This window comes from Bufo bufo, chromosome 1 (assembly GCF_905171765.1).
Source record: "Bufo bufo chromosome 1, aBufBuf1.1, whole genome shotgun sequence".
Lineage (NCBI taxonomy): Eukaryota > Metazoa > Chordata > Amphibia > Anura > Bufonidae > Bufo > Bufo bufo.
This window is the reverse complement of record NC_053389.1, coordinates 474,707,794-474,722,211: the sequence shown is the minus strand read 5'-3', so window position 1 is coordinate 474,722,211 and position 14,418 is coordinate 474,707,794. Positions and strand designations below refer to the sequence as shown.

General features: G+C 47.3%; 1 protein-coding gene across 1 annotated transcript in view; it reads left to right on the top strand.

The window, feature by feature from the left end:
* Positions 1–14,418, top strand: part of LEMD3 (LEM domain containing 3) — a 45,253-nt gene that overhangs the window by 15,906 nt on the left and 14,929 nt on the right. The window contains exons 2-3 of the mRNA XM_040409276.1: positions 2,441–2,469; positions 12,472–12,538. Of these exons, the coding sequence (XP_040265210.1) occupies positions 2,441–2,469; positions 12,472–12,538 (96 nt within the window). The remainder of the gene's footprint in view (positions 1–2,440; positions 2,470–12,471; positions 12,539–14,418) is intronic.

Sequence of the window (14,418 nt, the reverse complement as noted above, 5' to 3'; positions counted from 1 at the left end):
TGGAATGAGGTGGGAGAACGGAGCCTCTATGAGCAGGAGCAACGCCCCCCTTCTCCTAGAGGCTAATTTGCATGTAATAAAACTTATAATTGCACAAAACAGGGGCATACATAAAAAAAAAAGCTGTTAGATTCAGCTGACATTTGCACATGTTTAATAGGGATAATTGTGACAGAAACCCTTTAACTTTGGATCATGCCTTTTAAGTCAAGAGCTGTTTGCAAGGAGAGACCATAATACACATTGAAGTGCTTGTCTCATTAAGGGCTCATTCACACGTGTGCTGCCCAATGCCGTATTGTGCACCGCACTGGCACCGTTCCATGTGCATTTTGCATCAAGGATGCAGACCGGAGATGCGTAACGGAACACTACATAAGCACTACAGAGTGCTTTCTGGATTTCCGTGCCTCCGCACCACAAAAAGATTGAACTTGCTCTATCTTTTTGTGGAGAGCACTGATTGCGGACCCATTCAAGTAGATGGGTCTGCAATCCCCATGCGGCTTCCTCACGGATGGTGCCCGTGCATTGCAGACTGCAATTTGCGGTCCACAGCATGGGCTTCACACGGTTGTGTGAACAAGCCCTAAGGCAACTTATCCCGTAGCCACAGGGGATGTGACCACCTCTGGGGCGGGTCTTCCCAATTGAATGGGGCAGCAGACTCTCAATCATGTCTGCCTGAAACATTCAACTCAGACTGTTGGAGATAGAGTGCTTGTACTTGACTATCTCCGGCAGACCCATAGAGAGGAAGTGTGAATATATACGCTATGCAAATGGATGTATACCTGCCCCTAATCTCATGATCTGCAGAGCCCCTAGTGACCCATGCTGATTAGCCACTATCACGTCGATAGGAGATAAGTTGGGATAAATGGAACAACCTCTTCAATTATTTTTGATAGACTTAGTCTACTTTCACACGACCATGTGACGTCTGTTTTTAGAATATATTTAAGTCAATAAGGCTATTCACAGGGCTGTTTTTTAATGGCCAAAGTTTAGTGGCAATCCAAAAATCGAATGTTCTATATATATTTTTTTTCTTCTGTTTTTATGGGCAGATGGACCACATTGAAATTAATGAGACCAGTTAAAATGCCCGTTAGGCAGGAGTGCAAAATGGCACGTTATGGGTTTAAGTTTATTCACCTCATTCACTCCCACGCTTAGAGGCAGTGGCTCCTCACTTGGTGCTAAAGGACTTGCGCTCAAACATGATGTCATCATGCTTTAGTACAGGTCCTTCGGCATCAAGAGAGGAGCCTCTGCATGTGAAAATGGATGAGATGAGAAATATTATTGTGCTAAAAAAAATCCACTGACAGCTGGGGGGCCACTACGGGGGACTTTTTTTTTATATACTGCAGAGGTTGGAATTTCATTAAAAAAGCCAATGAAAGTCATCTGTTTTTAATGGCCGTTAAAAATTTATGCCAAACTACCATTAAAGGGGTTGTCTCATCATAGACAATGGGGGCATATCGCTAGGATATGCCTCAATTGTCTTATAGGTCCGCAAGGTAGTTGCTGGAGGACTCCAGTCCGGCCACCACCAAGCCGGCATCCCATAGAAGTAAATGGGAGCATACTGCGCATGCGCGGCCCCTGCTCCCATTCATTTCTATGGGGCTGACGTAAATAGCCGGGCTAGTGCTCAACTATTTTCGCCGTCCCCATAGAAAATGAATGGAAGGCGGTTGTGCATGCGCAGTGCTCCCTCCTTTACTTGCGGGGCTTCGTTCTCGATATAGGTGTGGGTCCCAGCGGTGGTACCCGCACCTATATGACAATGGGGGCAAAGCCTAGTGATATGTCTCTATTGTCAATGATGAGACAGCCCCTTTAGGGCTCGTTCGGGTGCAGACACATTAATTTCAGTGGGACAGCAAAAGATGCGGACAGCAAACTGCGTGCTGTCCACATCCATTGTTCCCGCAGCCCCGCAAAAAATAGAGCATATCCTATTCTTGTCTGCAATTGCGGACAAGAATAGGCATTTTCTATGAGAGTGGTGGCCATGTGCGGTCTGCAAATTATGGAATGCACGTAGGCAGGTATCCGTGTTTTGCGGATACACAATTTGTGGACTACAAAACACATACGACCATCTGAATGAGCCCTGGAAACTTCCAGATGGACAGAAAATGAATGCAAAACTGTCTGAAAAATGGCATGAAAAACAGACCGTGTGTGTGTGTATATATCAGGCGTAGAAAACATGGCTGCTTTCTTTCTTTGTTACAGCTCAGCTTCATTCAGGTCAATGGAGATGTGCTGCATTACAATCCATGACCTGGTGTGGTGCTGTTTTTGGGGAAAGAAGCAGTCATGTTTTACCACTCCAAGACAACCCCTTTTTAATGTGTGGTTGACTATTCTAGCAAGGCATACGCTTATTTACAGCCTTTATTTTTTATTTATTTTTTCCTAGTAAGAAGTCCTGATGATCTTCCTGGTGATGTAAGTATTTCAGTAAAGTATCTTTGGTATTTTAAATCTGTAATCTAAAAACCTAAGTGTATTTTATTGGAATTTTATGGGATAGACCAACGCAAAGTAGCAAATATGTGTGACGTGAAAAGAAAATGGTGGATCGGTTTCAAAATTCTTAATAAATAGAAAGCTGGAAAATGTGTGATGTATTTGTATTCAGCCCCCTGTACTCTGATACCACTAAATAAAATCCTGTGTGACCAATTGCCTTCCGAAGTCACCTAATTAATACATGGAGCCCACCTGTGTGTAAGGTATTCTCAGTATAAGGCTCCATTCACACGTCCGCAAAATGGGTCCGCATCCGTTCCGCAATTTTGCGGAACGGGTGCAGACCCATTCATTCTCTATGGGGACGGAATGGATGCGGACAGCACACAGTGTGCTGTCCGCATTTGCGGTGCGCGGCCCCGGTCTTTGGGTCCGCAGCTCCGCAAAAAGATAGAGCATGTCCTATTCTTGTCCGCAGCTTGCGGACAAGAATAGGCATTTCTATGGGGGTGCCGGGCTGGTGTGTTGCGGACCCGCAATTTGCGGGTCCGCAACACGCCACGGACGTGTGAATGCAGCCTAACTAGAGCTGTTCTGTGAAGGCTCCACAGGTTTGTAGGTGAACAATAGTGATCGAGCAGCATCATGAATACCAAGGAACACACCAGACAGGAATAAAGTTCTGAAGTGTAAAGCAGGGTTAGGTTATAACAAAATCATGGAACACTGTTCAGTCCATCTAAAAATGGAAAGTGTATGGCACAACTGCAAACCTACGAAGAAATGTCCACCGAAATTGATAGCCCAGGCAGAGAGCAGTATTTAGAGAAGCATCGAAGAGGCCCATGGTCACTCTGGAGGAGCTGCAGAGATTAGGGATGAGCGAATCGACTTCGGTTGAAACTTCCAAAGTCAAATCGCATAAAACTTATTTCTCGCTGGTATCATTGGGGGACACAGGACCGTGGGTATAGCTTGCTGCTGCCACTAGGAGGCGACACTAGGCTGAAAAGTGATAACTACTCCATAGGCTTCATTCTTGCACCGATCCAGGTACCGTTGTTCGGCTGGCGGTGCGTTTCGGTCGGCCTGCATTAAACTTTAGTTCCCGGCTTTGCAGCCTTCTAGGCCGCAACTTCCACCCTGAAGTATGGAGGGGCGGGTCCATTTTCTGGCACGATTTCTCCTCTGGAGCCAGCTGGCTCCGCCCCGGTCCTTGGACAGTTTAACCCTGCCTAATCCAGGGACCAGATTACCCTTACCCTGGGTCTCTATCTGCAGGCACGATGTGCCTTAATATTGCAGTATGCAGTTTTTCCTGCCCCTTGTCCATTTGAGGTTAGGTCCTCACCCGGTTAAATAATAATAATAATAATAATAAAATAAAAAAAAGTGTGTGTGTGTGTATATATATATATAGATAGATAGATAGATAGATATATTTGTTTTTTTGGTTTTTTAAATAAAGTGCGCCCATACAGGCCTGCCCTCCTCACGGTGTCCGTCCCGGATAGTGGAGGGTTTCTCACAGTTCCCATTCCGCCCTCCGGGGCCGTTTGGTTGATAATGCTCCAACTGCGCAAAATCCAGTGGAGTACATCTGAAGGATTCCCAATCCTCCTTACTGGCAGTTTGATTGATGGTGCTCCACCTGGGCAAAGCCAGTGGAGTACATCTGAAGGGTTCCCAATCCGCCCTCCGGGGCCGTTTGGGTGAGAAGAATCCAGTGGAGTACATCTGAGGATTCCCATTCCGCCCTCTGGGCCGTTTGGTTGATAATGCTCCAACTGCGCAAAATCCAGTGGAGTACATCTGAAGGATTCCCAATCCTCCTTACGGGCAGTTTGATTGATGGTGCTCCACCTGGGCAAAGCCAGTGGAGTACATCTGAAGGGTTCCCAATCCGCCCTGCGGGGCCGTTTGGGTGAGAAGAATCCAGTGGAGTACATCTGAGGATTCCCATTCCGCCCTCTGGGCCGTTTGGTTGATAATGCTCCAACTGCGTAAATCCAGTGGAGTACATCCGAAGGATCCCCAATCCGCCCACTGAGGCCGGTTGGTTGATAATGCTCCAACTGCGCAAATCCAGTTGAGGACAACTGAAACTTCCCATCCACCCTTCGGGGGCGTCTGTTTGATGTTTCTCCTCCTGCGCAACACAGCGGAGGACCCCTGGAAGTTCCCAATCCACCCTCCTGGGTAGTTTGGTCAATAGAGCACCGTCTGTGCAATCCGGTCAGCAGACCTTTAGTTCCATTCCACCTACGGGTAGTTTGGTCCTCATGTCAACACCGCCACAGCCTGCAACAATCGTGGGCTAGAGGCTGAGAGGTGGAGCTGCGCACGAGCGGGCCGAAGCAGGACAGTTATTCGGACTCTGACATGAATCCGGATCATTTTTCCAAGATTACGTCCGTGCTAGCCGGTTTTTGGTGTATGCATTAAGTGCTTAATTGGGTATTACCTCCCTCCTGAGGTGGACCGACCGCACTAGCATTGGTCTCCATGCCAGCCATAGGTGTCCCTCGTTCTGTGAGTGGCGGAATTGAAGTTCCACTGGGCTCAGTATCGTCAGCATACATTAACCTTTGTATAGGTGGCATTATGGCATGCTCACTGCTGTCGCAGTTTTACGTACGCATTACCCCCTTACTGGGCTGGGATAATGGCACTTCCCACAGAGTACAGAACTCGTCATATGTAAGTTCCTGCTACGTGCGTTACCCCCTTCGAGGTGTGTTGTATTTGCACTGCCTCGGGTTACAGTACTTACTGGATATGTTACTACCGACCATAGGTAAAGTGTTTGCACTGCCACTGGGCGCAGTGCTTACCATAGGTTTTTTCCCCCTGCATTGAGTAGGTAGTTACACTTCCGTAGATTGCGGTTCTGACTATCGCGCTACCCCCTTCCCTAACCGGGGGTTTGCGCTGCCATTGGTTGCTATTCCATCTCTCATTGCCATCACATACTTCCTTAGGCATTACCCGCTACAAACGATCGATTAACGGGGGAATCACTATGCATCTTTGCATGCGGTTTTTCGACTACGCCACGTCTCTAGATGACTTGGCTGCCTTCACAGGTGGTCCTTGGCAACAGTCGGTACCGCTAGTGCCTGATATTCTCCATCTAGTGGATACTGGCACTGGATACTAGGGATACTCCCATATTGTATTCCTCTTTTCTTCATGCACTTATTGGAGACACAATGTCGGCCTTTGTGCTCTCAGGGGAGTCATCCAGCCTTATGTGTCCTAGAGACTCCCCATCCCCATGAGCCTCCACCATTCAGGTCAGTCACACAAGATCCAGCAAGCAGAATATTCCACTGACTCCGGATGCTTCATCCACCACTCATCCTTGTCTAGGTGAGGGTGTTATGCTGACACTCCGCAGTGACTACTACAAGTCTTCTCCTTTTGCAGGGTAGTCTTCACGCTAGGGCTAGATGCTCCTAATCGCTGTAGCGGAACAGCCCCCTCAGGTAGGGGTTCTACCCTGGTACTAATTTGACAGTTGCTTCTGTTCAGCGCCCTTTTCAGGTGGAGGGTTTAAGGTTAGCTCTACTAACTGGGCCAGCTTGATACCAGGACTTCTACTGGATGTCCTCAGACCTTCCCCTCATGTCCACGCTGGCGGAGCATGCGGTAGCCCCTACCGCACGAGGGGTCTTTGAGTCACCATTACATGCTAAGGTTCCTACTGCATAGTTCTTACGTCAGGCAACGGATTCCTTTAACACGATAATTCAGTGACCTCTACGGTGTGGCCTATTCCTCAGCTGGAGTATGGCGTGAGCATTACTCTTGGGGCTTGTATGGCCTCCCTTCAGGCGGAGTATCGCATTACCACTAGATTCTGTAGAGCGCCAGTCTCACATGGGAATGGGTTTTTAGTTCTGGCCTCTTTCTGGTTTACTTCCAATAAGGGTCAGTGGCTCTGACAACTGTTGTCCTTCTGTCGTCGGCTCGGGCGTGGCGATGGTGTAGTTACCATGGCTGATCAGCACCTACCTTTGAGTGCGTTCTGCTGGGTAGTTAAGTCCCTACGGCACTCGTCAACACTAGATTGCCGTTCGAAGCGGGGCTTGGATTCTAGTAGTCATACCGTAACGCCATTGGTGCTACCTCTCTTCAGATATCAGTAATGTCTACGTCACCGCAAGCCAATGGTGGTTGTTCTTTCACTGCTCATTCCAGGGGTGGACTGAGAGCCTTCCCAAGACGGGTAGAGCGGGTGCCTGTTACGACGTTCCCCGCTAGTAGGGGGTTTGTCCCTGGAATGGATCACACATTTTTCCTTTCCGATCTCTCCTCGAGTTGGATAACTGATCTCCTTATCCTTCTGTCTAGCTGACCAGTAGCCATGGGTTGTACGGCTCTGGAAGCCCATCGCTATTTTGGATGCGTTGGACGTTGTAATCAAACTTCACCAGGCAGGAGTATTTCTCTCATCTTTGTTCCACTCATCTGCCCTTCCAGACAGCGTTGCCGCTTGGTTAAAATATGGTCAATGACGGGGCTTCCCATGACAGGTGGTGCTCACATTGGCCTTACTCTACCTTTCTCGAGTGGTGTTGATGCTTTGGCCGGCAGTGGCTCAGGCGTTTGTTTCTTAGTGATTCTCGGGCAGCCTCTCTCACTAGAAATCTCTACATAAGCCTCTACGGCTATAAGGGCATCGGTCTACCAATATTCTGCTCCCTAAGGGGCGTTCTCTTGACCAGAGGTGAATCCTGCGGACTTGGCTTTTTAGTTCTACTGTGCCCAGGAGCCAGCTATTTTGTGGCGTTAATTTTTAAAAAATTTTCTCAGAGGTTGGTAGGCCTTCTGGTACGTACTTTTTTTTTCTTTAAGTATGAACATAGGGCAGTGTTCTCGCCAGGATCCTCTTTTTTCGCAGAAGGTGGTTGTCTTTCCACGCCTCACAGACATGGGCGTCTTTCTCCCTCGCATTACACAGACCGAGCTCTCCATCAGCCATTTGATTTGGCTTCTGAGTTTGCTTGTCCTTGACTAGCGATGACAGCCGTACGGACTTCTACCAATTTTTATCCTGGGGTCGTTGTCAAGGCTGACGGTCTCCAAAGGATGTTTTCCAGTTAGATCCGTTATACAGTTGCTCAGGCATTCCGCCCTCCGGGTAAGGCAACGCCCAGCTGAGTCTTGGCCCACCCGACCAGCGGTTGGTGCTTCTCGGGTCCATCTCCTTCATGCAGTAGCTTCCCAGTGTGGAAGGCAATGTCTTGATATTCTGGGCACACGTTCGTCAAGTCTTACCGGGTGCCTTCCTAGGCACCGGCAGATACCGTTCCAGGCAGCAAAGTCTGCAGGCGGCAGCGAGTTACGCATCCTCTAAGGCGTTTTACTCCATGGGCATGTGATTTTTTTCCCTCCCCGTGTACTGCTTTAGGACGTCCCACGGTCCTGTGTCCCCCAATGATACCAGCGAGAAAACGAGATTTTTGTGAAACTCACCTGTAAAATCTCTTTCTCGCGGGGTTCATTGGGGGACACAGCTCCCACCCAGTAATTTCTGTTTGCCGTGATTGTTGGCTGTTGTGGAGCCAGTATGGCCCCAGTTCTGGTTTGATCCGACTGGCGTTGGTCAGTTGTTGGTTGTTTACCGTATGGTTATTTTCTCCTACTCCTATTGCTTGGGCACAAACTGATATGCTCTCTCCAGGCTGGAGGGGGTATAGCCTGCAGGGGAGGAGTTATCACTTTTCAGCCTAGTGTCGCCTCCTAGTGGCAGCAGCAAGCTATACCCACGGTCCTGTGTCCCCCAATGAACCCCGCGAGAAAGAGATTTTACAGGTGAGTTTCACAAAAATCTCGTTTTTCCATACTGTACGGAGCGAGTGCTCCATACAGAATTAAAATGTATTGGCTCAGATGAGCTGAAGTTGTTACTTTGCGAAGTCTCGCAAAACTTTGCATAATAACTTCGGCTCATCTGAGCCAATACATTCTAATACTGTATGAAGTGCTGACTCTGTACGGTATTGAAAGGAAGTTTTATGCGAATCGACTTTGGATGTTTTATCCGAAGTTGATTCGCTCATCCCTAGCAGAGATCCACAGCTCAGGTGAGAGACTGTCCACAGGACAACTATTAGTCATGCGCTCTACAAATCTGGCTTTTATGGAAGAGTGGCAAGAAGAAAGGCATTTTTTTGAAAGCAAGCCATAAGAAGTTCCTTTTACAGTTTTGCACAGGCCATGTAGGGTACACAGCAAACATTTGGAAGAAGGTGCTCTGGTCAGATGAGACCAAAGTTGAAGTCTTTGGCCTAAATGCAAACAGCTATGTGTGGCGGAAAACTAACTGCACATCAGCCTGAACACACCTTTTCTTCAACAGAGACCGTGCTGGACAGTGTTGATGGGGAAGATGGATGGAGCCAAATACAGGGCTATCCTGGAGGAAAACCTGGTGAAGGCTGCAATGGACAGGGGCAGAGGTTCACCTTCCAGCAGGACAACTACCCTAAACATACAGCGGGAGCTACAATGGAATGGTTTAGATCAGGCAAGCTCAACCTGCGGCCCTCCAGATGTTGTAAAACTACAACTCCCACAATGCCCTGCTGTAGGCTGTTCTGGCATGCTGGGAGTTGTATTTTTGCAACAGCTGGAGGGCCTGCAGGTTGAGCATGCCTGGTTTAGATCAAAGCATATGTGTTAGACTGGCCCAGTCAAGGCTCAGACCTACATCCCTTTGAGAACTTCTGTACAGACCGTTGGAGTATTTAAAGTATGTTGAACTGTGCGCATTATGTCTAGTCAATAAATGCCTGATTTATGTGCGCTAGTCATATGGTATTTGCTGAAAGCTTTTTAAACGCCCTGGTGGTAGGGAGTGGACTGTGCTCCATGTAAGAGGATCTGGTGAGCTAAGCCAATTGTTTATTCAACCCTTTGAGAATCTGTAGCAAGACTTGGAAAACTTCTGATCGGACACTCTCCATCCAATCTAATGGAGCTTGGGTGATTTATTTAAATTTTTTTTTTTTTCAAAGAAGAATGGGCAAAAATTTCAGCCTCTAGATGTACAAAGCTGGTAGAGACATACCCTAAAAGACTTGTAACTGTAATTGCAGTGAAAGGTGGTCCTACAAAGTAATGACTCGGGGGCTGAATACAAATGCATGCCTCACTTTCCAGATTTGTATATATTAAGAATTTTGAAAACCCTGTATTTTCTTTTCAGATTACACATACTTGCTACTTTGTGTTGGTCTATCGCATAAAATCCCGATAAAATACATATGTTTGTGGGTGTAACTTGAGAAAAATGTGTACATATAGACATTGAGTCCCAAAAAATGTTCTGGCTCGTAGAGTTGGTCCCAAGCATGGAGCTCCCCTCTACCATGTCCATATTCCCTGATAGTGCTAATGGACTGGGGTTGTCCATTTATGAGGATGGGTGCATAAATAAGTGAAGTTGTCTACTTCCATGCAGCCGAGCCAAAAATTCTAGAACATGTCCTATTCTTGTTTGGGGCACACGGACCACATCCATATTTTGTGGATCTGCGATTTGCGGGCCACAAATTGGACATGGTTGTGTGAATGCACCCTTAGTCACATCAGCACTAGTGTCCATTCACGTTCAAGGGACGTTCCAGACCACTAAAGCACTTTGTGTATAGAGTAGCTAATTCAAAAAGTTGTAATTTCAGTGCCAGTTGTAATTACACCACGACTGGTGGCATTTTGAATACAGTAGTGCTGGAAAGATGCCCTATTCTGCTTGGTTAGTAATGTCCTAGTGTTCTTTGTGGAATACTGCTGTAAGCAGTCTTAAAGTATTGTATACTGGTATATACAGTGCTGTGCTAAATTCTTTAATACACAGGTACGCTATATAAAATTACTATTTGACTGCATATAGTGATATAATGTCCTTTTTATAAAAATATTTTTTTTTTTTTAAAGTGCAATATAACATTACAGGTACTTACACACTTAGTTTCTTGATGTCGGTAAGGCTTTAAAGTTCCAGAAATGTTTGCACCCTGTGATGGTACCATTTAAAAGGTGACCACATATTTCCTACTGCGGTTGTGCAGTGAGACACACTGAGGCTAGTTTCACACTGCCAGAGAATCTCTGGGCCTGGCATTGCCCAGTGTTACTGGAATGTCCACCGGCCGTCTTTGTTATAATGGGGTCCAGCAGAAATCCAGCTGCTACCTGGATTCAACTGGACAAAAACCGCTGTGTACAGCTGGAATTACTAGGGCAGTGTAAAAGAAGTCTAAGCACAGTAGCAAATATGACAGCGCAAAAATGTCCTGAACTTTAAGCGGGTTTTAGCATAAGCTCCGACGTCATGCTTGGTACATGATTATTCCAGCACATACCTCCTGAATGTCTAATCCATGAAACAAGTGTACAAAGCAGTAGCAGAATTATGCCTTTTGGAGTTTACTATTAGGGCTCTTTCACACTTGCGTTGTCCGGATCCGTCGTGCACTCCATTTGCCGGAAGTGCCCGCCGGATCCGTAACACCGCAAGTGAACTGAAAGCATTTGAAGACGGATCCGTCTTCAAAATGCGTTCAGTGTTACTATGGCAGCCAGGACGCTATTAAAGTCCTGGTTGCCATAGTAGTAGTGGGGAGCGGGGGAGCAGTATACTTACCGTCCGTGCGGCTCCCGGGGCGCTCCAGAATGACGTCAGAGCGCCCCATGCGCATGGATGACGTGATCCATGCGATCACGTCATCCATGCGCGTGGGGTGCCCCCTGACGTCACTCTGGAGCGCACGGACGGTAAGTATACTGCTCCCCCGCTCCCAACTACACTTTACCATGGCAAACAGGACTTTAGCGTCCTGGCAGCCATGGTAACCATTCAGAAAAAGCTAAACGTCGGATCCGCTAATGCGCCGAAACTACGTTTAGCTTAAGGCCAGATCCGGATTAATGCCTTTCAATGGGCATTAATTCTGGATCCGGCCTTGCGGCAAGTGTACAGGATTTTTGACCGGAGCAAAAAGTGCAGCATGCTGCGGTGTTTTCTCCGGCCAAAAAACGTTCCGTTCCGGAACTGAAGACATACTGATGCATCCTGAACGGATTTCTCTCCATTCAGAATGCATGGGGATTCTTCCGGCATAGAGCCCCGGCAACGGAACTCTATGCCGGAACACAACAACGCAAGTGTGAAAGAGCCCTTACACATAATGCGTAGTAACATTACAGGGGTTTTCTGAGGTGTTTGTGTTTTTTTTTTTTTTTTTGTTTGTTTTTTTTTAAACTGATGATTTATCCTGAGTAGTCTCACACCCGGGACCCCCGCCGATCAGCTGTGAGCACCGCGACCATCTCTCTGGTTTTCCTAGGCCAGTAATGTCACGTTCAAGTGAATGGGGCTGAGTGCAATACCATGCACAGGCGCTATACAGTGTACGGCATTGTGTTTGGTAAGCTGCGAGAAGGCAGTGGTGCTCACAGCAGAAAATCCTATTGACTACAATTTGATTGCCCTCATGCCTAAGGCCTGTTTCACACTTGAGTTTTGGATTCCGATTTTGAGTTCCAGCAGAGAATCTGAAAATTGGCCCAAAACGGTTCAGTTTGATGTTAACACATCTGGATGAATGTGGTTGTGTTACATCGAAACTGAACAAACCGGATCCGGCACTAAAATAATCGTAAGTCAATGGGTGACAGATATATATATATTATTTATTTATTTATTTATTTAGTGTCTGGTCAGAAAATGCAACAGAATAGAATGCATTCTTATTGGTTTTGTCCTCATTGACAATGAATGGGGACAAAACAGAACTGTTTTGACCCGGTTTTGAGATCCTCTGCCAGATCTCAAAACTGGAATGCCACAACTCGAGTGTGAAATGGGCTAAACCCTGTTTCTGTGTTCATGGTTTTTTTTTTTTTCACTTTTGTATTTTTGCTATTGGAGCTCATGGACTTTATGGTCAATGTATTTTGTTTTAGACAGCTGAGAAAAATCTCCTGATGAATACACTGCATAAACTGCATGATAAGTTGGCGAAAAAAGCAGGTAAATTTTATGATCTGCACAAAAATGTGTCACATATATTACATCATAAAAATGAATCAACTTTGCAGAGTAAGCCAGCAGTTTGACAGTCTTGTTTGTAAGATGGCATTCTGTGACATTGCCATGTTGTGAATTGCTGGTTTGATAAGGTGGATATAGTTGAAATTGGGCACCCACTACTGTAAATGACCAATATCTAAGGCTACTTTCACACTAGCGTTCGGGGTTCCGCTTGTGAGTTCCGTTTGAAGGCTCTCACAAGCGGCCCCAAACGGATCCGTACTGCCCTAATGCATTGAGTGGATGCGGATCCGCTCAGAATGCCTGTCTGACACCGTTTGACCTCCGTTCCGCTCAGCAGGCGGACACCCGAATGCAGCTTGCAGCGTTCGGGTGTCCGCCTGGCCATGCGGAGCCAAACTGATCTGTCCAGACTTACAATGTAAGTCAATGGGGACGGATCCGTTTGAAGTTGACACAATATGGTGCAATTTCAAACTGATCCGTCCCCCATTGACTTTTAATGCAAAGTCTGGACGGATCCGTCTGTCTAACTTTCAGACTTAGAATTTTTTCTGAAAGATAATGCAGATGGATCCGTTCTGAACGGATCCCATCGTTTGCATTATAGGAGCGGACACCAGACGGATCCGCTCCGAACGCAAGTGTGAAGGTAGCCTAAAGTGGTTGTCAATTTCATGATACTGATCACCTATCTTCAGGACAGGCCATCAATATCAAATTGGTCTTGTGATAATGTGTGTGTTTTTTTTCCAATGTGTAAAACTATAGTCCTTAATTCCCGTCTGGGACACTGACGACATATTAGGGGTGGGCGATATGGCCTAAAATCTATATTGCGATATAATTTTAAGCATGTGTGATATATATCGCGATATATTGTTTTCTATATTTGGGGGGTTTAAACTTTTTTTTTTTACTTTTTATTTAATAACTATTAGCCTCCTTAAGGGATAGAACCCTTGTCATATTCACACTAATAGAGCTCTATTAGGGTGAATAGGACTTTACACTCTCCCTGCTGCCCTGTGCTTTGTGCACACAACAGCTGGCCGTGCCCCCCAGCCTCTGATCCCCGCCACCCCAGCCTCTGATCCGCCCCCCCCCCCCAGCCTCCCCAGTATTAATCATTGGTGGCAGTGGCCACAGGGTCCCCCTCCTCCCCCCCCCCATCATTGGTGGCAGTGGGCAGTTCCGATCGGAGTCCCAGCAGTGTAATGCTGGGGCTCCGATCGGTTACCATGGCAGCCAGGACGCTACTGAAGTCCTGGCTGCCATGGTATGTTAGTGAGCAGCATTATACTCACGTGCGCCGTGGCCGCCGGGCGCTCCTTCTCTTAGGTCTGTGCGGCGCATTGCTAATGCTATAAGCATTAGCAATGCGCCGCACAGACAGAAGGAGCGACTGGCGGCCACGGCGCACGTGAGTATAATGCTGCTCACTAACATACCATGGCAGCCAGGACTTCAGTAGCATCCTGGCTGCCATGGTAACAGATCGGAGCCCCAGCATTACACTGCTGGGACTCCGATCGGAACTGCCCACTGCCACTGCCACCAATGCAGAGACTGAAGAACATTCCCGGCACCCGACCTCTGACAGGACGCTGTGATCTGCACGATTAACCCCTCAACTGAGGGGTTAATTGCGGCGGATCGCAGCGTGCAGTCATAAGGGCCAGGATATGGCCGGCACATGAACGCTACGTTGGTATTCAGGCATTCATTGGTGGCCACAGTCCCTCCCCTCCTTCTCCTCCTCCTACTCTGTTCTTATTAGTGGCCAGCGGCAGCCGCGCACAGTGGGGAGGGAGGGACTCGCTCCTTCTCCACTGTGCCGGCTCAGGAGAACATGGTGC